Source organism: Leucoraja erinacea, chromosome 3 (assembly GCF_028641065.1).
Source record: "Leucoraja erinacea ecotype New England chromosome 3, Leri_hhj_1, whole genome shotgun sequence".
Classification (NCBI taxonomy): Eukaryota; Metazoa; Chordata; class Chondrichthyes; order Rajiformes; family Rajidae; genus Leucoraja; species Leucoraja erinaceus.
In genome coordinates this window covers 50,398,248-50,423,925 of record NC_073379.1, presented here as the reverse complement: position 1 = coordinate 50,423,925, position 25,678 = coordinate 50,398,248, and the positions used below count along the sequence as shown (strand labels likewise).

Genomic DNA, 25,678 nt, shown 5'->3' with positions numbered 1-25,678 from the left:
CCCCACTCTCCCACGGCAGTGGGTCGGGTGGAGCGGAGGTTTGGGACAATGTTCATGCCTTCACAGTGATGCGATGGACGCGGGGGTCTGAACCAATCGCTGACAAGTCCCGCCTCCCGGCAACATCAAGTCCGTTATTGAACTTTTCTGTTGAGCGGCAGTCGGTCCTTTGGCCTGTAGGCAACGCCGCCTTTCGTGTAGGTGGCGTTTCGACAGAGCGGCCATTCGGTAAGTTTGCTTTTAGGTGACGCAGCTTTCCGGTTCCTTGGGATTTAGGCGTCCCGTCCTTTCAGTTAGTTTGCATTTAGGCGTCCCATCCTTTCGGTTAATAGGCGTTTCGTCTTCAGACTCTTTCGGTTTATTGGTGTTTCGGCCTCGTTTCCATTCCATTCTTTGGCTTCGACTTCTTTGCTTCGGCTTCTTATCTGTCGGTGCCACGTCTGGGTACCGTGTCCTTTAGTGTATAAACCAGCGTCTTCGTTCTTTGTTTCAACTACATACCATGATTACACCTTATTCGGTTATAGCAGATAATCATCAATAACAAACACAATTACTCCAATATGGTCCACTGCAGAGGCAACGGAATGATGACAGTGCATTGATAGTTCAATTACAACAGACCAATGTTGGGCCAATTCCTAAGGGTAGCCAGGTAAATAATTGAAGTTTTGGTGAGAAAGCATTTTGGAGATAGTGACTATGAATAATTCAAGGAGGTACAAGGAACTGCAAATTCTGAAATCTTGAGAGGGTCTAGCCCCACCTTTGGACTTTATCTTGAGGAGCAGCACTGCCCTTATCCATTACTACTTTAAAGGTAATAAAGCTGTGGTCTCTGGTCCCAAAAATCTCCCCACTGATACATCAATTATTTGCATTGCCAAATTCTCTAGGAGAAGGTCAAACTTTGCCCTCTACCCTGTAGAGACCTCTATATATTGCCTGGGGCAACTCTCATGAACACACTTAACAAATTCCACCTCATCTATTGCAGCCCCAGTCTATATTAGGAAAGTTAAAATCTACCACAATGACAACCCCATTAGTCTTGCCACTGTCTGCAATCTCCCAGCAGATCTGTTCCCACTGACTATTTAGGGTTCCATAGTACACTCCGAACAAGGTTTCCTTTTATTGTTCAGCTCCACCCATGTAGCCTCACTGGATGATCCTTTAGTAATGTCCTCTCGGACTATTGCTGTATTCTCTTTAATCAACACAGCTACATGCCCTCCTCTCTTACCCACGTCTCTATCTCACCTGTAGCCTGGAACATTAAACTGCCAGTCCTGTTCCTCCCTTAGCCAGGTTTCCATAATGTCCCTGTCACAAGTACATGTTCACACCCTAAGTAATCCTCCTTACCCGTCAGGCCTCTGGCATTCAAATAAATGTTATTTAATTCACCCGTCTTTCCTCACTCACTGCCATGCTCCTGGCCATCCTGTCTACTGAAGTTGTTGTCATCGACATTGTACTGACTTCAAGCCTCCCACCAGCCGCACTACTGCAGTGGATCCTACGCCCCTGGCAATCTAGTTTAAATCCTCCCGAGTAGCACCTTACCTAGTGTATGGATGTACTTAAAAAATAGATCAGGAGGGCATAAAGGGGCATGAAATGTAATTGGTGGACACCAATGAGGAAAATTCTGATGCTTTTGATAAGTATATTAGGAGCAAAAGTAGGGTTAATTAGTGACCAAAGGAACAATCTTTGTGAGAAGCCGGAGGAGATAGGTGAGACATAAATAAAAACTTCTCGGCTTAATTCATCATCGAGAAGGACACAATAAATGGAGAATTTAGAGAGAGGGTTATAGAGTCATAGAGTCATAGAGTGATGCAGTGTGGAAACAGGCTCTTCGGCCCAATTCGCCCACACTGGCCAACAATGTCCCAGCTACACTAGTCCCACTTGCCTGAGTTTGGTCCATATCCCTCCAAACCTGTCCTATCCATGTACCGGTTTAACTAGTTCTTAAACGATGGAATAGTCCCAGCCTCAACTACCTCCTCTGGCAGCTTGTTCCATACACCTTTGTGTGAAAAAGTTACCCCTCCGATTCCTATTAAATCGTTTCCCCTTTACCTTGAACCTATGTCCTTTGGTCCTCGATTCCCCTACTCTGCGCAAAAGACTCTGTGCATCTACTCGATCTATTCCTCTCATGATTTTGTACACCTCTATAAGATCTCCCCTCATCCTCTTGTGCTCCATGGAATAGAGACCCAGCCTACTCAAACTCTCCCTAGATCACACCCGCTAGTCCTGGCAACATCTTTGTAAATCTTTTCTGAACCCTTTCAAGCTTGACAATATCTTTCCTATAACATGGTGCCCAGAACTGTATTTTCTAAATGCGGTATCACCAACATCTTATACAACTGCAACATGGCCTCCCAACTTCTATACACAATACTCTGACTGATGAAGGCCAAAGTGCCAAAAGCATTTTTGACCACCGACTAGACCTTCAAGGAACCATGCATTGGAGAAATTCTTCAACATGTTAGTATTAAAGAGGAAGAGGTATTTGGTGTTTTAGTGACCTTAGATGAAGGCTGCATTGTTGATGCAACTCCTCTGCAAAAGTTGAGATTGATTCAAAAGATTAGAGCCCAAGGGATCCAAGGGAGTTTGGAATGTCGGATCCAAAGCTGGCAGTGATAGAAAGCAGAGAGTAAAGGGTTGAAGGGATTTGTGATTGGAAAGCTGTAGCCAGTGGTGTAGTGCTGGACTGGTGCTGGGGTCTTTCATGTAATTTCCTATCGTTCAAAGATTCAAATATGAATGTTAGAGATATGGTTAGTAAGTTTGCAAATAATATGAAAATTGGTTGTGTGGTATGGTTGAGAGAGTTATAGGAAGAAATTAATCAGTTCGTAAAATAGGCAAAGCAATGACAATAATTAATCCTGTTAAGTGTTAGATGAAACAATTTGAGAGGAATAACAAGGGTATGGCATGCAATACTAAAGAGTTTTGAGGTACAGAGGGACCTCATTGTAAAAGTTCAAGGATTCCTGAAGGTGGCAGTATAGATAGATATGGTAAAGAAGGCATAAAGGAAACTGGCATTTATTAGCTGGAGCATACAATGTAAGAGCAGAGAGGTTATGGTACAACTTTATAAAACTTTGGTTAACCCACAGCTGTGTGTTCTGGTCACTACACTATAGGAAGGATGTTTGTTATCTGAGTGGGTGATGGATACATACTCTCACAACATTTTGGAAGGAATCTACACAAGCACTTGAATTGCCAAGACATCAAATGCAATGTTCAAAATTCTGATAAAGGTGATTAGTATGGATGGGCTTTTAATGGGCAACATGGACATGATGGGCTAGAGGGCCCATCTCCATGCTACATAAGCTGCATTGGAGAGGGATGTTGTTGGTGATGAGAGTGGAATTTGTGACAGACCAAGATCAGAGAAGAGCTTCCGACTTCCCAATATTTAGATGAAGGAAATCTGTGCTCATGTACTGTAGTTCAAGATATTGGACAACGGGCTGTCAATTGAGTCAGGGTGGCAGTGAGAGCCAAGAGACATGATTACAAGGTGGAGGTGGTTATAATATGGAAACCTATTGACTCTAGGAATAGAATATATTTGGATGCTGCTAATCAAGAGCTACAGTAGTGGTGAAGCACTGGGTTAATTTCTTTATATGACTATTGTATATGGTTGTGTGTGTGTGTGTGTGTGTGTGTGTGTGTGTGTGTGTGTGTGTGTGTGTGTGTGTGTGTGTGTGTGTGTGTGTGTGTGTGTGTGTGTGTGTGTGTGTGTGTGTGTGTGTGTGTGTGTGTGTGTGTGTGTGTGTGTGTGTTTGGGGGGGGGGGGATATGGGAGTATGCTTCCCCACCCATTTTTTAGCCATCCAATAACCATGCTGCTAAGTCTGGATAGAATAATTCTAATGTTTCCCATGGTCTTGAAGGACGCTTGTGAATGAATGAAGGGGATTTATTTCTGCATTTGCAACATGGTTCAACAAATTCACAAACACAGCACACAAGTTCTGAGCCCAGGAGTCTTGCAACAGAAAATGGACTAAAATATCAACTTGGCAACTTGCATTTTTTAAATCAGATCACAGAATTACTTCAATATCTGAGGTATTGGCATAGGTAAAATGGTAACGACTTTCCATGAAAATGCTAGAGCTACGTTATTAATTGTACTCACCACACAGTCCCCTCTTACACAGATGCTATAGGGATCTTTATAGGAACAGCGAGTACCATCATGAACCAATTGTTTCATGTAGACGACTCCTCCCATTTCCTTGGATTGACAATACAGATGGCATCTCTTTATTGCTAATAAGAATCAGTATGATTAGACTGCTTTAAATGTATCAAATATTTTTGAAACATGTTGGTAAATACAAAGATTGTGACTTAACTTACAGTCAGGATGTTCGTATGGAAGCCAGTGGTGTTTCATATTCTGATATTCATAGTACGAATTCCGTTGTTGACACTGTTGGGCTCGGAAGTCCTCATAATGCCGTGGGCAATCTTCTTTGTTACACAGCTGATATTCATAGTTTACACCAGGACAATCCTGACCACCATTGGCAGGCCTGTTTGCAACAATGCAATAGCATTACTATACACAGGGAATGATAGACATATTATACAAATTCTACCATATGTGAATCCTAAAGGGCCTGTCCCACTTAGAAGACCTCCACCGCGACCTCTGGCGACCTTAAGCGTCTTTTAAAAAAAAATCAAGGTCATGGTGACCTACAACCTCCTACGACCTTCCTCGACTGTGTACAACCTCCTACGACCTTCCAAGACAATGTTGAAGACCTCCTCCGACTATGTTGAAGACCTCCCTCGACTATGAAGAAGACCACCTTCGACTATGTTGAATACTGGCTTTGACCATGTACGTTGGTCTCTGGCAAATCATTGTGAACAATCCAAGCAAGGAAGGAACTAGTTTGGAGGATGTTAGTAAAAATACAACTACAGCTGTTTGCAGTAGCCGTTTTGCTTCAGCAGCCTTTTAAGAAAGGCAGAAGGGGTAGAGCAAGGGTGAAGAGGAAGCACAAGAAGAGGTCTCAATGGGTGAATGGAGATGACGTGATGGACTGTCCCAGTACACCAGATGACTGGAAGAGAGTGACATTCTTGTCCCTGTCTCTGTACCCCTCATTTTCCATTTCATACAGGATGGCATTCTGCTGGAACCATTCCTCAAGGTCCCCCTCCTGTTGCCTGGTGAAGGTGTAGGGCATAACCTTCCTCCAGCCCTCCCTCACCAACAATGGGGCATCGGCCTCTGATGCTGTGTCAGACACAGGAGAAAGGGCTGCTCTGCTGCCTTCAAATGAGACAGTGAAGGATGGGGTGGTGGTGGGGACATATACTACCACCCTGGTCTCCTCCTCCGGGGGTCTCTCATGCAGGGCTACCTCCTCCTGCACTATCACAAAGAAACATAGAAAATAGGTGCAGGAGGAGGCCATTCAGCCCTTCGAGCCAGCACCACAATTCATTGTGATCATGGCTGATCGTCCCAAATCAATAACCCGTGCCTGCTTTCTCCCCATATCCCTTGATTCCACCAGCCCCTAGAGCTCTATCTAACTCTCTCTTAAATCCATCCAGTGATTTGGCCTCCACTGCCCTCTGTGGCAGGGAATTCCACAAATTCACAACTCTCTAGGTGAAAAAGTTTTTTCTCACCTCAGTCCTAAATGCCCCTTTATTCTAAGACTGTGGCCCCTGGTTCTGGACTAGCCCAACATTGGGAACATTTTTTCTGCATCTAGCCTGTCCAGTCCTTTTATAATTTTATATGTTTCTATAAGATCCCCCCATCCTTCTAAACCCCAGTGAATACAAGCCTAGCCTTTTCAATCTTTCCTCATATGACAGTCCTGCCATCCCAGGGATCAATCTCGTGAACCTACGCTACACTGCCTCAATCACCAGTATGTCCTTCCTCAATGTGGTCTTACCAGAGCCCTATACAACTGCAGAAGAACCTCTTTATACTCCTATACTGAAATCCTCTTGTTATGAAGGCCAACATTCCATTAGCTTTCTTCACTGCCTGCTGTATCTGCACGCCAACTTTCAGTGACCGGTGTACAAGGACACCCAGGTCTCGCTGTACCTCCCCCTTACCTAACCTAACCTCCTGTGGCAACACCTCCTGCCACTCCTCCTCCTGGGTGTGCAACACCTGCATGGCAGGTTTATATGAGGGTTGTGCGCTCTATGTAAAACCCACAGCAGCACCTCTTGTAGGGCTGCACAGTGCTTCTCCCTCGTCAGAGGGGAGTACTGGGGGTCAGTTCTGGGCTGATCCTGAAGAGGGGTTTGCAGAGCAGAAATCAAGTGTGCAGGGGGTGCAGGAATGTGAAAATCTACTGGACATAGTGTCCAACTTCATACAGCCAGACCAGACTGGCCAAAAACTGGAGGACACCTGACACCGGGTAACTGTATATCCCTGAATGTTCCTGTAATAAATAATTGTATATGGAAACTCCCAAACAGCGGGGATAACAGCTTTCACCCCGCACAGTGGATGAGAAGGACATGTCGCAGGACCAACAGGATGCACTGGCACTGCTTTGCATCACACGGCCATAGACAGCATCCTTACGCACCCACCAGTAGAACAAGACCGACTGGTGAAAGCTCGAAGGTCCGGTACACCAAACATGAGTCTTTCTTAGGCCATGGCCCAGACCGGCTTTCTTGGAAGATACACAAACCTCCAACATCAACCAAACCACAAACCCAGACACCGACGCCTCAACATCAACGAAGGATTTACAAAAATAAGTAAACCTGCCACTGGTAACTATGGAGGTAGGTGGGTCTGGTTCCCTACAAATTGCAGGGAGCATGGAGGTTGGGTGGAGATTACTCTCCTTTCTGGATGCATGGAGTATGTTAACTACCGATACTTATATTTTAAGCAGTATCCAGGGATATACAATAGAATTATACACAAGTACAGCCCTCCAGTTCAACATATACCGAACCGCATGTTCGTACTTTCCGGTAAAGAAAAATCAGAAGCGCATGCTGAAGTGGAGCGGCCTTACGCAAAAGGGGTAATTGAAAAATCCCAACACGAACCGCTAGAATTCGTGTCCAATATCTTTACCAAAAACAAAAAAGATGGTGGTTGTCGCATCATCATAGATCTGACCAAATTGAATACATTTGTAAAATATATTCATTTTAAAATGGAAACCTTTGTTACCTTTGGAAACATTCCAACTATTTTATCATAAACCAGTCATTAAACCTGGAACATTTGCAGAAACAATTTAAGTTCTGTAATTTAATTACCCCATAAATAGGGGCAATAATTTGTGTTAATCAATTCATGGATTTCAATGTCGGATTCATGTCTAAAATATGTTGACACAATTCCTCCTACAGTCATTAAGGCAGATGTGGTGCATGGACTCGTTTCAACTGCATGAAATCACAGAGCTTTGAAATCTTCACGTAGTCACTCACGTGACTCCGAAGTAAAATAGTAAGATTAAACGAGAACTTACCAGTTCGAAGTTTGATCGTTATTTTATGAGGAGTACGTTGACGGAATACGTGCCCTCCGCTCCCACCCATGATCATATACTCAACTGGTATTTCTTCTCTAATCTTACTATGTTTAAGTCATTACAGTTATCTGTGATTTCACACCGCTGCTTTGAAGAATGACACGCATGCATCCTGGCGGGGTTCTTCACGTATTCCCTCAACGTACTCCTCATAAAATAACGATCAAACTTCGAACTGGTAAGTTCTCGTTTAATCTTACTATTTATGTTGTCTGGTTCTTGCTTCCCCTACTCTGGGTAAAAGACTGCCCTGATGCATTCACCTTATCTATCCTCCTCAGGATTTTATATACTTCTATATGATCACCCTTCGGCTCCCAGCACTCTAAGGAATAAAGTCCGAACCTGCCTAACTTCTCCTGGCAACATCCTCGTAAATCATCTCTACACTAGCTTAACACCATCCTTCCTCCAGCAGAGTTACCAAAACTGAACACAATATACCAAATGCAGCCTCACTAACATCTTGTATAACTGTAACATAACATCCCAACTTCTATACTCAAAACATTGACTGATGAAAGCCAATGTACCAAAAGCCTTCTGCACCACCCTATCTACCAGAGACACAACTTTCAAGGAACCACAGTATGTACCTAAACCTTGAGATCCTTCTGCTCTACAATATTCCCCAGGGTCCTGCTATTCATTGTGAATGTCTTGTCCTGGTTTGACTTCCTAACATGCAACACCTTGTACTTATCTGTAATAAACTCCCGTAACCATTCCTCAGCTCATTTGCCCAGCTGATCAAGATCCTGCTGTAATTTTTTTATCACAATTTATTTTTCCAGTATCCCCATAACATTGCCCCAGGATCCCCTTCACTTCCTACTGGGGTCAATTTATAGTGACCAATTAATAGCGATGTTACAATACTCACCTTCTGCGGCGCTACAGTTCTGCCACTGGCCGCGTGTGCGACTTTGGCGCCTTTGGGGGGGGGGGGGGGGGATAAAAATGCCGTTTTCTCCTGCCTGTCTAACTTTCTCAGGCTGTTCAGCTACTGCAGAAAAATCGTTCCAACTTCTGGTCTCAGAATTTTTTTTTTAAAATCGCGGGACAATTTAATCACTGGATTAAAATAAAAAGCTACTTCTAACGCCATCAATGCCTACAATGGGACGGATCTCACGTAGGGGACAAAACATAAGATAAATTGTTTATTTTACATATAAACTAGCTTCTTAGGATGACTTTAATCCAAATTTCATTGGCGAAAATGTGATTTTGGCCCCTATACAAACCGGCAGTGTTTTTTCCTGCCGATATGGGGTTCAAATTCACTGCAAACGCAACGTTCCAATCGAACTCGTTCCACAAAAACCCACTCGTAAAATGATTAAAATGCCCATTAATTTATGGGAATTAAACATGAAATTCCTTCCATTTGGCCTATAAATTCATGAAAATGAGATTTAAAAATCATGTTATATTGTGAATTCTTGTGTGAATGTTATTTGGACACTTAGGCTATTTAAAAATGTTAACCTTTTCTTAAGAAATGGATAAATCTAGTAATTGAATTTTGTAATTAGCTAATTAGGTGACTAATTAATTATATGCTTTAATTTCAGGTCATCCAAGTAAGATTGTTTCATATTTGTTTCAGAATGCTTCAATCTATAATAACTGAAAAATTCATTCAGTTCTATTAATTTTGAAGAAATTTATGGGCTTTTGACTGTCCTCGATCACAGCTTTTGAGTTAAGTCAATAGAAAAGCAATAGGGAACAAGATGCTAATTTCAGAGTATGAAAATGGCTATAAAATGTTTAATACTGAAGATATGAAAGTGAATTAGGTGTCAAATTAAACTTCTTTTGATGCTTTATCTGATGGGATAAATTGCAGACTTGATTTTTAAAATCTCAAAATTTTGTAACATTGCTACAATTCACCCATCAACCCACACATATTTGGGATGTGGGTGGAAATCAGAGCATCCAAGGAAAATGCACATAGTTACAAGGAGAAGATGCAAACCCCACTCTGTCAGCACCAGATGTCAGGATTGAACCTGGGTTGGAGAACAACTGAGGCTGCACCTCCACTGTCAATATGTTGTGTCATCAATATTCCCCAGCCCCTTTTACTTCCAAAAATAGCAACAGTTTTGTTTTGTGAAGTTTTCGAATGTTAATAACAATGAGGTAAGTGGTATTTAGGCAAAAATTCGGCCATGAACTTTGAAAGGTGGGATCAGAATGTATGGGGGGAAATGGTGTACATATGTTTCTTATCTTCTTTTCTAACCTTCTGTTTTCTTTAATGTCCCTCACATTAATTTCTGCAAGCTGCACTTTTTCATACTGGCACCAATGAGAAAGAAATGACACCCTATGCATAACAAGTGCACAATATTGCACTCTGTGGCCCTGGTGCTCCAGAGACAGTTGCCCGATCACTATCTTTGTTGCTATTATGGAGAGTGCACTTTGACAACAATCATTCATATGTAAGCAGAAATTCTACAGCAGCTCAGCATACAGCTGCCATCTGCGAGCGAGCAACTAGCTTTTTGCTGCATCTAAATATAATGGCAGACAACATGGTCGTGATATCTTGGAGTGAGCAGGGCATTCAAATGTCATGATTTTCTTTGGGTGACCCCAATTTTGCAATGGGCCCAAACATTTAATTAACCCACTAAAAACGACGAATTCCAATTTTTAGGAGACAGAATCTATTTAGAATGTGTCAAAGAGCTAATGACACAAACTACAGCAACTTCTCCCAACAGAAAACAAAATGTAATTCTTTCAGAAAAATGCCATGAGGATCAATTCCTGCATATTATTTGCAAAGAAATCAAATCAGTAACTTGCACAAGGTTTGATTGCCAATGGAAATAATCCAATTGCTGTGAAAGTACTGTCACTACACTCAGTCTTCATCAAAACTGTTTCTTGTTTTTTGTACTAAATTATATGTATGCACTGAGGACGAGCAGCTTTTAATTTCATTGTACATGTATAGTGACAATAAATGGCATATCTAAACAGCAATCATTCTTGGCAACACTTACGCTGGATTATTGCAGTGGCGAGTTTTAAATCGGACGCCCGATCCACAGGTTCGAGAACAGGATCCGAGTTTGCTCCATGATCCCCAGTTGCCGTCCTGCTTTAACTGCTGTAAAGTCTTCCATAAACAGTGACCTTGGTAGCACCACTGTTAGTTCAAATCAAAAATATCAGTATTGCGTATTAAGAAGCCTAATTATGTATATAGGCAGAAAATAATAACAACATTTTTTCTAGTGGCCACACATGATTGCATTTTAAAATGATTTACTACATTTCTTCTTAAATTATGATTCACAACCCACTTGGGTGAATTTTAAAAGTGTTTAGCCCACCTTTGTGAATGTTTAGTTTAGTTTAGTATAGAGATACAGCACGGAAATAGGCCCTTCGGCCCACCGGGTCCGTGACAACCAGCGATCCCCACATATTAACACTTTCCTGGGTTCAAGGAAGGAGCGTTCACGTCGCGGCTCTGTTACCATCAATCTTTCCACCACCGCGCCCAAGAAGCGACAAGACAGACACCATTGTATGGAGATGCCGAGAAGTGTGTTCAGCTCTGGCTAAACAATGTCTAATCTTGTGTGTGGACTCGATAAGAAGAATACTTTCCTACATCTACTAGGGACAATTTTTACATTTACCAAGCCAATTAACCTACAAACCCGTACGTCTCTGGAGTGTGGGAGGAAACCGAAGATCTCGGAGAAAACCCACGCGGGTCACGTGGAGAAGGTACAAACTCCGTACAGACGGCACCCATGGTCGGGATCGAACCCGGGACTCTGGATCTGCATTTGCTGTAAGGCAGCAACTACTGCTACGCTAACATGACTGGTCAGTGTATGTTAGAGGAAGGGGGGGATCTAAGATCTTCAGGAAACCAGAACACCAGGGGAAACCCATTGGAAGACTGTGTAAATGCGGGGAACTTGGTTCTAAAATAATCACCAGTTAGGGTCAAAGCTAAACCTGTGAAGCTGCACCATTAACTGTTGCATCACTTTATACTCCTGTGTTTTATGGACTCCCCCATATGGTTCAATGAAATTAAGATATATATGTAAAAAATATATATGGAAACAAGCCCTTCAGCCCACCAAGTCCACACCGACCAGCAATCTATCATACACCAATTCCATCCATTACGCCAGGGACAATTTACAGAAGCCAATTAACCTACAAACCTGTACTTCTTTCGGATATGGGAGAAACCAGAATATCCACAGAAAACCCATGTGGTAATAAGGCAGCAACTCTACCACTTCGCCACCGTGCCACCCCATTAAATTATTTTTTCTGTAATATATTTATTATGGTATCATGTGAATAAAGATGCACACATGATTCTGATTTCTGCCCTTAGTTGGATAACACACATGTCCAGTCATTGTGTTTTATGGCTGGTTTTCAACCTCTTCAGGCTGAAGGTCTCGACCCGAAACATCACCCATTCTTTCTCTCCAGAGATGCTGCCTGTCCTGCTGAGTTTTTCTAGTTTTTAGTGTCTATCTTCAGTTTAAACCAGCATCTGCAATTCCTTCCTACACTATTTGTTAAGCAAAACAGGTCCTATTCTAATAATATTATTCACCTCATTTAAGTTTTTTCTTCATCTCCGCTGCTGCAGAGAATGCAATACCAGTTATCGAATCTTTCTTCAAAATGAAAAAAAAAATCCAGCCCGGCCAACATCTTCATAAATTGCCCCTGGATCCTCTCCAGAGCAATTGCACCCTTTCTACAATGTGTCATAGTCTTACAGCATGGAAACAGGCCCTTCATCCCAACTTGTTCATGCAGGCCCTTCATCCCAACTTGTTCATGCAGATCAAGATGCCCCATTTAAACTAGTCCCATTTATCTGCATTGGGCCCATATCCCTTTAAACCTTGTGTTTGCCAGTGTTGAGTGTGAGAGTGTGTCAGTGTCAGTGTCAGTGTCAGTGAAATGGCGACAACATCCGGAGTGAGTGGAGTCTTGGCGTTTCCCTCCCCCTTCCCAGGAATGCGGGCCGGCCCAGGTGCTCCTTATCCAGCTGGGGTCCAGGGCAGGTGAGGGTCAGTGACCCGTGGGTCCGGGGGAGGTGAGGATCAGTGACCCTGGGGTCAGGCATTGGAGCGGAGCCTTAGCCCGAGATTCATCCCCACAGTTCCGGAGGTGGCACCGACGCCCAAACTCACCCGGTCCGCTCCTGGCTTCAGGCCGGGATTAAAACTCCATGGGGTGTGGACAGAGCGGCCGACGGACATAGAGTCGCCGGAGGTGAGGGTGGGAGGTGCGTGACGTGCCTCAGGGGGGACGGGGAAGGGGGATTGGTGCTGGGACCACCGCCGTCGTGTCTCACCTATCACACCATCTGCATAATTAAAATAACATGTTCTCTTTCCTGACTCTACCTCATAAGTACTTTAACGCTGTTAACAGAGCAAATGGATATTAATCTAAAGAATCAAAATGGGGAAAGTGGAGACAATTTTTGCTTAAATGGTAATTCTAAGCCCATTCAGATCTGCATAGAGTCAGATTTATACAACGTGTACATGGCTGGCCTAATTTGTCCACAATGATCAAGTTGGCAGTCTGCGTGCCCAGGGACTGGCTGCCGTTCCCAGATCAGCTCGCTCCCAGGGACTGGCTGCAGTTCTCAAGGCCGGCTCGCCTGCCCCGAACCCAAGAAAACAAATTGAAAAAAATCCAGCGGTTCTTCAGGTTACGGGCCGGATTCGGCCCATGTGCCATAGGTAACCGAACCCTGTCCTAGATGTTTGGCCTCATTGTGGTCCCCCCCCCCCATGAATTCTGCGTGAGAATTCTGTCATCAGTGTGAGAATTGGCTGAAATGCATGACTCTCAGGCTCAAAGCGGGAGAGTTGGCAGTCCTGTCTAAGGCCAGGATGTGACAACAGACACACAGGGAGACACACACACAAAGAAAGAAACACACACACACAGGGAGACACACATACGGGGAGACATACACACAGGGAGACACACACACACACAGGGAGACACACACACACACAGGGAGACACACACACACACAGGGAGACACACACACACACACAGGGAGACACACACACACACAGAGAGACACACACACACACAGGGAGACACACACACAGGGAGACACACACATACACACACACAGGGAGACACACACACATACAGGGAGGCACACACACACACACACAACGAGACACATACAGGGAGACAGACACACACACATACACACCTGTTCTTCCCCCTCCATCCATCCTCTCCTTCCCTCCCTCCTCCCCCTCTCTTTCCTGCCCTCATCCCTCCCTCTCTCCTCTCCCCTTTCCTCCCCCTCCCTCTTTCCCTCGCCCTCCCTCTCTTTCTCCTTTTCTCCTTCCCTTCCTTCATCTCCTTTCTACATTCCTTCCCCCTGTCTCTATTTGCTTCCATCCCTCCCTTTTTCTTTCCCTCTCTCTCTCTCTTTCTCCCCTACCTCTCTCTCCCCGGCCGCCCACCGTCTGACGGGCACGGTGTCACGTGGATTGGCGGCGCTGGCGCTGCCGTGTGAGTTGAAGGGCAGGAGGGAGGGAGGGAGCGAGGCTGCAGTGGCGACCGGAAGCGCAGCGTCGCAGCCGGCACACAGAGGCGCTGACACCCGGCGGCTGCACATCCGACCAAGAGAGAAGAGACGCGACGTCACTCACAGCCGTCAACCGACGCACTTCCCCAGACTGCACAGATCGCTGTCATGTGGCGCAAAGAGACAAACTGTGCAGCAAAGATTGTGTAGCTCCCCTATAGAATCTTTGCTGTGCAGGGACTTAAGACAGCGTGAGAATTCTGTCATCGGCGTGAGAAATGGTTGAAATGCGTGACTCTCACACTCAAAGCATGAGAGTTGGCAGCCCTGAGTGAAGCCTTCTTCATGTGTCAGCTCATTTCTGTACTCTGCTGAGCCCAGGGACAGAGCACAAACATCCGAGGGTGAGGCCCCACTTACATGAGGATGGTTTAGGAATAATGTGATTCTTTCAAATTCTGTCATTTTGTGATAAATACGGTAGATGCAGTAAGCTGTTTGGATGCACATGGTAATATTCACTTCATTGACTTCACTGTTGTAGGAACAAAAAAATTCCTAACCTTATTTGATCTTCAAAGACTAATTGGACTTTTCGGACTGTAGGTTATTGAAAAACGTCATGGAGAAGCCAAGAAAGGACATTTGATATGCTGCAGTGTTATTTCATCTCAGTGACATGTTCCCTTATACGGTTGACTGGGATAATGGAAGATATACTGCACGTTCCTGACTTTGTTGACTTTGTTGTCAAAGCGATCAAGAATTAGGTCTGCAATGTTTCAGTAACCGTTGATAACAAATATCATTTTGTCCAAAACAGATAACTACGTCCGATCGCTACCTCACCTTTCCAGGAGCACACTCTGTTCCATCCAAGGGAGGACCTTTCTTTGTCTTGCAGAAGAATGGGTTGTCTGGGTGGCTGCACCATAGCTGCTTGCATGGATCAAAGGTGCGAAACTGGAACACAAGTAAATGAAATTCCATTTGTCTTAAACCAATTTTCAACAATTAACTAAATGCTGTTAAGGCTCAAGGTTCCAAATCTAAATATATATCTAAATAGCTTACACATGTTAAAAGTAAAATGACAAGTGCATTGGGCCATGTTGTAAATTTATAGTCCTACACTTATGAATAACAGGATTCAAGCAACAGGGCAAATTAAATCCTCCTGCCTAAAACCCCAGTCTTTATTGTCATTGTGCAGTGTACAGTACAGAGACACCGAAATGCAGTTAGAAGGGCGAACATAGAATAATGAGCAATAAATATATATATATGTACATACAGTGCAATTGAGACTCCCAGTGATCCCGAGTTAAAAACAAATCAAACTCGTGGTAATCACGTAGAATTAACGTAGAAGGACCGTCGAAACTCATGAACGTAACTTAGTGACTCGTAACGCTAACGGCAGTTACTCGGGAAACTTGTTAACTCTTGAAAATTTTTCATCACGTTGAAAGATTTCTACGAGTCAAATTTATTCTTGAAGGAAAAATTTGAAACTTTTAAACTCGTTGTAATACCGTAGTAGCCCGTGAGTTTACCGTAGTGACTCGTGAGTAACTCGTGGGTTTGGCCTGAGTGCCAGAAGTGAAATGTTGAAGATTAGTCAGACCTTAATGGAAAGAGGGTTAATTTACATACAAACATAGAAAATAGGTGCAGGAGGAGGCCATTTGGCAATTCGAGCCAGCACCGCCATTCATTGTGATCACGGCTGATCATCCACAATCAGTAACCTGTGCCTGTCTTCTCCACATATCCCTTGATTCCGTGACAATAAACTAAACTAAACTTTACATCTTGTGTCCGTGCACTGTGGACGGCCTGATTCTAATCATGTATAGTCTTTCTGCTGACTGGTAAAGCACGGAACAAACAAAAATTCTCACTGTACCTCGGTTTACGTGACAATAAAATAAACAAAATATTGATCACAGTGCTGATCTCAGGCAGCTGATGATGTGAAATCCAAAATACTGGCACTGTGGCCAGTGGTGGAGTTGCAGCGCAAGAGACCCGGGTTCAATCTTGACTACCGGTGCTGTCTGTGCGGGGTTTGTACGTTCTCCCCTTGACTGTGGTTTGTACATTTTCCCCGAGAGATCCAATTTCCTCCCACGCTCCAAAGACGTACAGGTTTGTCGGTTAATTGGCTTGGTGTAAATGTAAATTGCCTCTAGCGTGTGTAGGGTAGTGTTAATGTGCGGGAATCGCTGGACGGCACGGACTTGCTGGGCCAAAAGATCTGCTTCCGCCCTGTATCTCTATACTAAACTAAACTAAACCTCAAGAGAAAAACTTACTTTGCTTTTGTAATGGGCAGAGTCTGTGACAGTGTTCACACTCTCTTGTGTCTCTGTTTTGCTTTGTTTCCTTGCCTGTGAACTGGCTAGAATTTGCAACGGTCAGCAGTCAGGAAATACTGACTAAAAAGGAGGGGGAGTGGGGGAGGGAGTATTCAGCTACCAGTCTATGATGTATGATGGCAAGTTTCTTTGCAGATGCAACCTTCTGCCCCGAGCTAAACGCTTCAGATACTCTTTTCAAAAATTCAGGTTCATAGAAAGAAATGTGAGCAACTTTGTTTAGTTTAAGGAGTGTCAAAATGAACTGCAGATACCTGTTTACACTGAAGATACACACAAAATGCTGGAGTAATTCAGCAGGTCAGGCAGCATCTCTGGGCAAAAGGAACAGGTGGTGGTTTTGGGTCTGATTAAGGAGTCTCGACCCTAAACAACACCTATTGCTTTTTTCCAGAGATGCTGCCTGACCTGCTGAATTACTCCAGCACTTTGCGTCTATCTTTTGTTTGTTTTAGTTTAGTTATTGTACAGTGAAAAGCTTTTTGTTGTGTGCTATCCAGTCAACGGAAATACTATATATGATTACAATTGAGCCATCCAGAGTGTACGGATACTGGATAAAGGGAATAACGTTTATTGAGAGGGAATTGGTGAGCTTGGCTTTCAATTTTATTTCAGCATGGAACTATTGCACGGCTTCTATGAAAAATATTTATAGACAATGTTCTATATTCTACCAAAGATTGCATTACAAAGTGGGTGAGCCTTGAATGACAAGAAACCTTTACTGATAACATGTCTCATAACTCATCAAAATGCTGGAGTAACTCAGCGGGTCAAGGCAGCATCTCTGGAGAGCATGGGTAGGTGACGTTTCGGGTCAAGACCCTTCTTCAGAAGGGCCTACTCAGGACTGTTTGACCCAAAATGTCACCTTCCCACGTTCTCCAGAGATACTGCTGCCCGGACCCGCTGAGTTACACCAGCACCTTGTGGCTTAGGAACTGTAAATGCTGCTTTACTTAAAAAGACACAAAGTGTTGGAGTAACTCAGCAGGTCAGGCAGCAGCATCTCGGAGAACATAGATAGACGGATAACATTTTGGGTTGGGACCGTTCTAGAAGATAGAACAGTTCCTTGTATCTGCATTAACCTTGGTGTTTGTTTGTGAAATGCCTTCAGGTCCCCTGTAGAGAGAGGATATCTCTCCCATCTGTGCGTCAATGATAATCACAGAGCTCGTTCCCTCTCGAGGGTCAATATAGTGTATCTCCCACTTCATCATCAGCTGTAGAATCAGTTTCTGCCCACTGCCTCAAAGTGCAACCAGGCTGCAAGTCATCCAAGTTAGCTTTAACCCGTGCTCTCTCTCACTATATCATTGCTCTGGCAGACATACTGGGTGAGTAGAGAGACACACACTGCTATCCCTCTGGTCTACGGACCTTGCTGTCAGGGGGGAAAGATAACGTTAATGTTCAATTTACCTAATCTTATTGTTAGAAGTTTACCAATGTTTTGATGAAAGATAAATTAAGGGAATAAAACAATCTTACTAGACACAAAAAGCTGGAGTAACTCATCCAAGCCGGCAGCATCTCTGGAGAGAAGGGTCAAAACGTTTTTTCAGTCTGAAGGAGGGACTCGACCAGAAACGTCACCCATTCCTTCTCTCCAGAAATGCTGCATGTCCCGCTGAGTTACTCCAGCATTTTGTGTCTATCTTCAGAGGAAACCAGCATCTGAAGTTCCTCCCGACACAAAACAGCCTATGCCTTTCCTTGATTGATGCCAGACCTTGAACAAATGCAATTCGAATGGACTTTTGAATGCAATTTTGGAAGGATTGTTTCTCGAAACAAACTGCTCTATAGTTACAACCTTCATTGTCATATTGTAGAGCATATGACTCATATGTTTGCAGACAATATACTGTACAAATTAATGGCGTCGTAGATGATGAAGAAGATTGCCAAAGTTTATAGTGGTATATAGATCAGCCGGAAAGGTGGAGCTAGCAGTGGCAGGTAGAATTTATATTGACAATGTGAGTTAATGTAGTTTGGAACATCCAAATGCTGGTGAGATATAGAAAGTAAATAGCAGAGATTTCTCGTGAGTTGTCTTGGAGTGCAAGTCCTTAGTTCCCTGAAGATGTCAAAATAGGTGGACTGAGAGTGAGGAAGACATTTGGTATGATTGTCTTTGTATTGAGACATTGAGTATAAGAATTAGTATGTCATGTTGCAGTTGATTACACTGCAGGAAAGATGTGGTGATGCTAGAGAGGGTCCAGAAAGATTCACCAAGATGTTGCCTTGAATGAAGATCTGATGTTATAAGGAGATATTGGATAGGCTGGGGTTATTCTCACTGGAAGGAAGGAAACTGAGGGGGTGATCTTATAGAATTTTTTTTTAAATTATCAGTGTTATAGATAGGATCATTAGTTAGAATCTTATTTGAGTGCCGGAAAGTCTAGAAGTAGAATACAAAGATTTAAGATGAAAGGGAAAGAAATTAAAGATCTGAGGAGTATTTTTTTCACCAAGAGAGTGGGATAACTGGAATGTACAGACAGAAGGGCTAGTAGAGGGAGAGACAATTACATCAAATTAAAAAGGTGTTTGGGATGCTAATGTCAGCCTTAATAGTCAGCCTGGACAAGGTCAGCCAAAAGGGATTGTTTCTTTGCTGTATGCATTTAGAATTCTATGATTCATATCTTTGCAAAAATTGGATCTGCCTCAAGTTTCTCTTGCCAAAAAAAAAATCTATGACAATTACAATATGATGTTACTGCTAATTGCAACACTCAGTTATGGGAACTTTGTAGCACATAATTACTCAATACACCTCAGCAACGGGGCATTATACACATTCAAAGTTAAGACATAGAAAATAGGTGCAGGAGGCCATTCGGCCCTTCAAGCCAGCACCACCATTCATTGTGATCATGGCTGATCGTCCCCTATCAATAATACATGCCTGCCTTCTCCCTATATCCCTTGACTCCACTAGCCCCTAGAGCTCTATCTAACTCTCTCTTAAATCCATCTAGTGACTTGGCCTCCACTGCCCTCTGTGGCAGGGAATTCCACAAATTCACAACTCTCTGGGTGAAAACCTTTTTCTCACCTCAGTCTTAAATGACCTCCCGTTTATTCTAAGACTGTGGCCCCTGGTTCTGGACTCGCCCAACATTGGGAACCTTTTTCCTGCATCTGGCTTGTCCAGTCCTTTTATAATTTTATATGTGTCTATAAGATCCCCCTCATCCTTCTAAATTCTAATGAATACAAGCCTACAACGTCTGTGTCCATCTTCTAGGGTAGAATCAGTGAAATCTCACCAATGGATTAAAGGCCAATGCCATAACATGGACTTTATTTTCTTGATATACTATTTTGTGCCAGTTAAGCATTCACAAACAACACATTTAATACTGAATGTCATTTTCAAGGCATCCTGCAATAAGTAATATATGGTTTGAAATTCCACTTGAAAGTATGATACTAAACATGACGTCTTTAAAAATAAGGAGATGAAATTTGAGAGGAAAAACATTAAATTATTTAATAATAATCATGTGTGAAACCCAAGTTTGAAATGAACATTTGACTATGATCGATGGGGCATCAATTGTACACTTCCTCTTTACTTATCCTCCCATATTATTTGTCCCAATCCATAATAGAATCTTTGATTCACCATATCCATGTCTGATAAATAATTGTCCAGACTGGAAATCCCTAACATAGGTTTTGTGAATGCTTTACCGACCCCCTCCCTTTTATCTGCAGGTGTAATCCTAAACTTCCAGGTCTATGTTTGAAAATGAGTGTCCATTCTACCGTAGCTTCTACCAAACGTCTCAATGACTGCAGGCAGTGAGCATCTCCAGAACAAGAACTATCAGAATTATTTTTCTGTTCTACTCAAACTCTCCATCCTCTCCACTCCTGCACCAATTCACTAAAGCTCACCACAAGCTTAGGAAGATTAAGTTATCTTTGTATCAAGTGATTTAAAATTTTCTAAACTTAACACTGAGGTTAAGAAATTTAAACTATTGTTCCCATTTTCTTTCAGAGGGTAAAAAATGTACAATGGTTTCACCAATCTTTACAGGAATAAGATAGCAATGGGCTAGAGAAATGTCTCTAGCACACAATATTGATGGACACCTCAATTGGTTCAGTGGAGTGAAGGAGGGAGGTTTTCAATCCATAGAATCATGATTGCCCTTGTATCCACTGTGTTGGAGGTGAGCATTATAGCTATTTTTGAAGAGGTATCATAGAGCCCATGGCTAAATTAACCAACTGTGGTTAGCTGAATTATGGGTAGTGATGAGTCAGCATACAGAGAGAGATAGAGATAGAACAGCTGGTTGAGTGGCACTGCAGCAACAGCCTCTCGCTCAGTCAACAAGACCGAGGAACTAATCATTGACTGCAGAAAGGGAAAGTCAGGAGATCACCTGCCTGTTGTTGCTGGGTCATCGATGGAAAGAGTTAGCAGCTTCATGTTCCAGGGCATTAGCATCTAGATGACCTTTCCTGGGTCGACCATATGCAGGTAATCATAAAGAGGATGTGATATTGCCTCTATTTACCTAGAGTTTAAAGAGATTAGACTTGCCATTGGATACTTCTACAGATGTACAATAGAGAGTATCCTGACTGGTTGCATCATGGCCTGGTATGGTGATTCCAATCCACAAGGAATGCAAAAGGCTGTGGAGATGGAGAACCCAGCCTGGGCCATCATTGGCACAGCCCTCACCTCCATCCAAAGCATCTACATGAGGCACTGACTCAAGAAGGTAACATATATCATTGATCCCAATATCCAGGTCAAGTCCTCATCTCACTGCTACCATCAGGTAGGAACTACAGAAGCCTGTAGTCTCACATCACTAGGTTCAAGAACAACTGCTCTTCTACAACTATCAGTTTCTTGAATTGACCTACACAACCCCAATCCTACATCAACAATGGAGTACTCTGGTCCATCACTTGCACTACCAGGGACTTATTTATTTTACCTAATTGGGTTTTGTATCTTTCTCTTTGAAATTTTATGCACAATTTATGTACCATTTGCTTTTGTTTGTTCATCTGAGTCTGTGATGCTGGTGCTGCAAACAAGAATTTCATTGTATCTGCACCTCATCATACTTGGGCATATGAGAATATACTTGACTTGACGAGGTATGACCCCACGTACTGTGAAGAGGACAATATGGTCATAACTAATTTTCTTCTCAAATCTCACTTTCCCCATGTCTCATACCCTTTTCAGTTTTGTAAATTGTACATCATTTGTACAGTAAATAGAAAATAAATAGGCATTTTTAGTGCTAATAAAAATGATGCCATTCAATTGTTCTGATTTGGCTGTTTGTGAAAGTGACTATGCATAAATTAGATGCTATATTACCTAATTTATAACCAATGCTTACATTCAATAATACAAATATGACTGCAAATCACATAAATATAAAAAGCTTTTTTATAGGTTATCCAATAAGCAATAAATTCAATTCTTTAAACTGTAACACAGAGCTCAACATGCAGGCAAGAATCAGACATAGAATCAGGTTGCTAGCCCTCAATTCACCAACATTAACATCCAGCTGCATAAACAAACCTGAATGTAATGTCTCAGTTAGTTTCATTCGATATACTAAAAATTAGCCTTTTGAAATTATCTCTTTTTTTTTTGAAGTACCAGATTCAAACTGCAAGAAATACATTCAAGTGGTTGGCCAAGTTTGTGTGTTCTGCCGTTTTCTGTTAATACATTTCTAAAATAAAGCAAACAAACTTAAAAGGCTGGGAGATGAGATAATATGAATACGGTCAATGGCAGCAGATAAAATGTGTCCTCCTCAACATTAAAACCAAGGCATCTCAACCAGGAGCAATGAATCAAACTTGAAATTTCAACTGGCACCACATGATGCAGTTGACCCCCAAATTTTCCATCTCTTTTTAGGATGACCCTCTGACCAATCATTTTTAGCACTAACCACCCTTCATCATACATTTCAATTTTTAATCTTTAACCTCCATCTATTGCAATCATTAAATAAAACATACAGCTGTGCACATCTTGTAGCCCACACCAAAATCGAAGCGGCATTGTTCATCCATTGAGTAGTTTATCCCCGGTAATTCTGGAATCTTTGGCCAATCGTGTTCAAATGGATCATCCAGGAGGCAGTCATAAGAGCTGTGGGAGGCAAATAAAAGAATGAACGTGTGATTCCCTCATTAGAAACGTGACCCCCAACTGTTTATCTTCATATGTTGATAAAATGGAACGACTGGGCTTGGATACTCTGGAATTTAGGATTTAGGATGAGAGGAGCTCTTATTAAAACATTAAGGGATTGGACACGCTAGAGGCAGAAAACATGTTCCCGATGTTGGGGGAGACCAGAACCAGGGGCCACAGTTTAAGAATAAGGGGTAAGCCATTTAGAACGGAGATGAGGAGACTTTTTCACACAGAAGATTGAGGCCAATTCTCTGGATGCTTTCAAGGGAGAGTTAGATAGAGCTTTTAAAGATAGCAGAGTCAGGGGATATGGAGAGAAGGTAGGAACGGGGTACTGATTGTGGATGATCAGCCATGATCACAGTGAATGCCGGTGCTGGCTCAAAGGGCCGAATGGCCTACTCCTGCACCTAATGTCTATTGTTGACTTACTCCAATAGATTTTCCTGAGGATATTTATAAAATGTGATGTTTTCATGTTCCATCTTTTCATATCTCATTGCTATCTGGTGAGGCAGCCGCTCCCATTATGCCATGCACTCCCATGAGTGTTATGTCCAGCTGGAATCACCAGGTACCCTATGCCTCGGGAAAGTAATCTATAATCTATCTATATCATCTATCACCAAACATCAACCAAAATGAAATGCTTTCAAAGACTGGCAATGGCCACATCTGTGCCAGCCTTCCAGACAATCTACGCCCCCTCCAATTCACGTACAGGAAAAATAGGTCTATGGAGGAGACAATCTCACTTGAACTACATCCGGCCAATAAGAACACCAATATCAGGGTGCTATTCATTGACTGTAGCTTAGAATTTAACACCATAACACCAAATAAGCTCACCCATAAACTACTGAACTTTGGTTTTGGGGACTCCATCTGCAACTGGCTTTTAGACTTCTGACCTGCTAACCTCAGTCAGCTAGAATTGGTCATGATATTTCCTCCTTCATGATTCTCACCTCTTGTGGTTGTGTGCTCAGCCTCTTGCTTTACTCCCTGTATGCCCATAACTGTGTGGTTAAGTACAACGCCAACTTGATTTTTAAGATCACTGATGCTGCCACCGCTGTCGGTTGGACACACAATAACAATGAGACGAAGTACAGGAACACGATTGAGATGTCATGGTATCAGGACAATAATTTAGCCCTTAACATCAGCAAGATGAAATAATCAATTGTTGAACTACGGAAGTGAAGGAGTGAACACAACCCGAAGGGTCTCGACCCGAAACATCTCCAGAAATGCTGCCTGACCTGCTGAGTTACTCCAACATTTTGTGTCTATCTTCAGTATAAATCAACATCTGCAGTTCCTTCCCACACCTATCCTCATCAAAAGTGTTGCTGTAGACACGGTCAACGGTCACGATCTGACACATCCATGACACCATCAACCTAAACTGGTCCGTTCACACTGGTGCGGTGATCAAGAAAGCGCACAAGTCTATTTGTTAGGCATCTGAGAAGATGCAGCATGTCCACAAGGATTCTCGCAAACATCTACAGATTTGCTGTAGAAAAGTATTCTGACACGATACATCTCGGCCTGGTTAGGCAACTGCACTGCGCTTGACCAGCTGATCTTACAGAGAATGGTGAATGCAGCCCAGTCCATCACAGGCTCATCACTTACTTTCAACCTGTCCATCGTCATGGCACATTGCATCAGGAAAGCTGTAAGTATCTACAAGGATGCACGCCACCCTGGTCATTCTCTTTTCTCTCTCTTACATTCTGGAACAAAAATCTGGGGCTAAATAGATTGAAATCAGACTTAAGAACAACTTCCTTCCCACCACCATAATCGTGCACTATTTTGCTGTTGTGCACTCACTGTATTCATTGTATGTTTTATCATTACTGTGTTCATTCTGTGATCATGTGAACAAGAAATTTCATCGCACCCTGGTGTATATGACAGTAGACTATTCAGAATCTGAATCCTATAGTGGAAAGTTGAAAAAATCTAGAGATCCAAGGAAGCTATATCTACCACACTTTATGTATCAGATGACATGTATTGTACAAAATATACCAATACATAATGCAGCTCCAAATGACAGCTTGTGAATTGGTTTACACCCATTATACTAACCTATTTCATATTCAATACATTTCTCGATGCATGACTTTCATATTTGCAATAATCAAGTACAAATATCTTAGAATGACTCATCATAGAGTTATACAGCATCAACATTTATCACATTTACCATAACTTGGTCCATAGTGGTTTATACCTTGACAATTCACATGCTCGTCTAGATCCATATTAAATGTGTCCACCAGGTTCAAAAATAGCTTCTTCCCAGTAATCATCAGGCTCTCGAACACTACACAACAGTAGAGTGGCGCAGCGGCAGAGTTAGTGTCTTACAGCGGCAAAGTCACGTGTTTGATTCCAGCTATGTGTGCTGTCTGTACGGAGTTTGTATATTCTCCCTGTGACTGCACGAGTTTTCTCTAGTTGCTGCCATTTCCACCCCCATTACAAAAAAGTACAGATTTGTATGTAAATTGGCGCCTGTAAAAAAATTGTTCCTAGTGTATAGGATAGAACTAGTGTACAGGTGATCGCTGGTCACCGTGGACTTGGTGGGCTGCAGGGCCTGTTTCTATGCTGTTTCTCCAAAACTAAAATAACACTGAAATCAGCAACGATGAACCTTTATGGACTGTGTCTTATGGGCCTGTCCCACTTAGGTAATTTTTCAGGCGGGGGCAAGGGCAAGCGGGGGGAGCGCTGTCTGAAATTCACACGATGTAAAACCAAGGTGATACAGACACACACCGTGAATAACAGGAACGTTGGCGCTGTAATTAAGATGGTTAGCACAGTGTACAGTTAG

General features: G+C 42.7%; 1 protein-coding gene across 1 annotated transcript in view; it reads right to left on the bottom strand.

The window, feature by feature from the left end:
- The window catches only part of LOC129695572 (A disintegrin and metalloproteinase with thrombospondin motifs 3-like), a 251,354-nt gene that overhangs the window by 39,412 nt on the left and 186,264 nt on the right, over positions 1-25,678 (bottom strand). The window contains exons 10-14 of the mRNA XM_055632651.1: positions 22,638-22,770; positions 15,058-15,171; positions 10,649-10,794; positions 4,423-4,598; positions 4,199-4,332 (exon numbers count right to left, since the gene is read on the bottom strand). Of these exons, the coding sequence (XP_055488626.1) occupies positions 4,199-4,332; positions 4,423-4,598; positions 10,649-10,794; positions 15,058-15,171; positions 22,638-22,770 (703 nt within the window). The remainder of the gene's footprint in view (positions 1-4,198; positions 4,333-4,422; positions 4,599-10,648; positions 10,795-15,057; positions 15,172-22,637; positions 22,771-25,678) is intronic.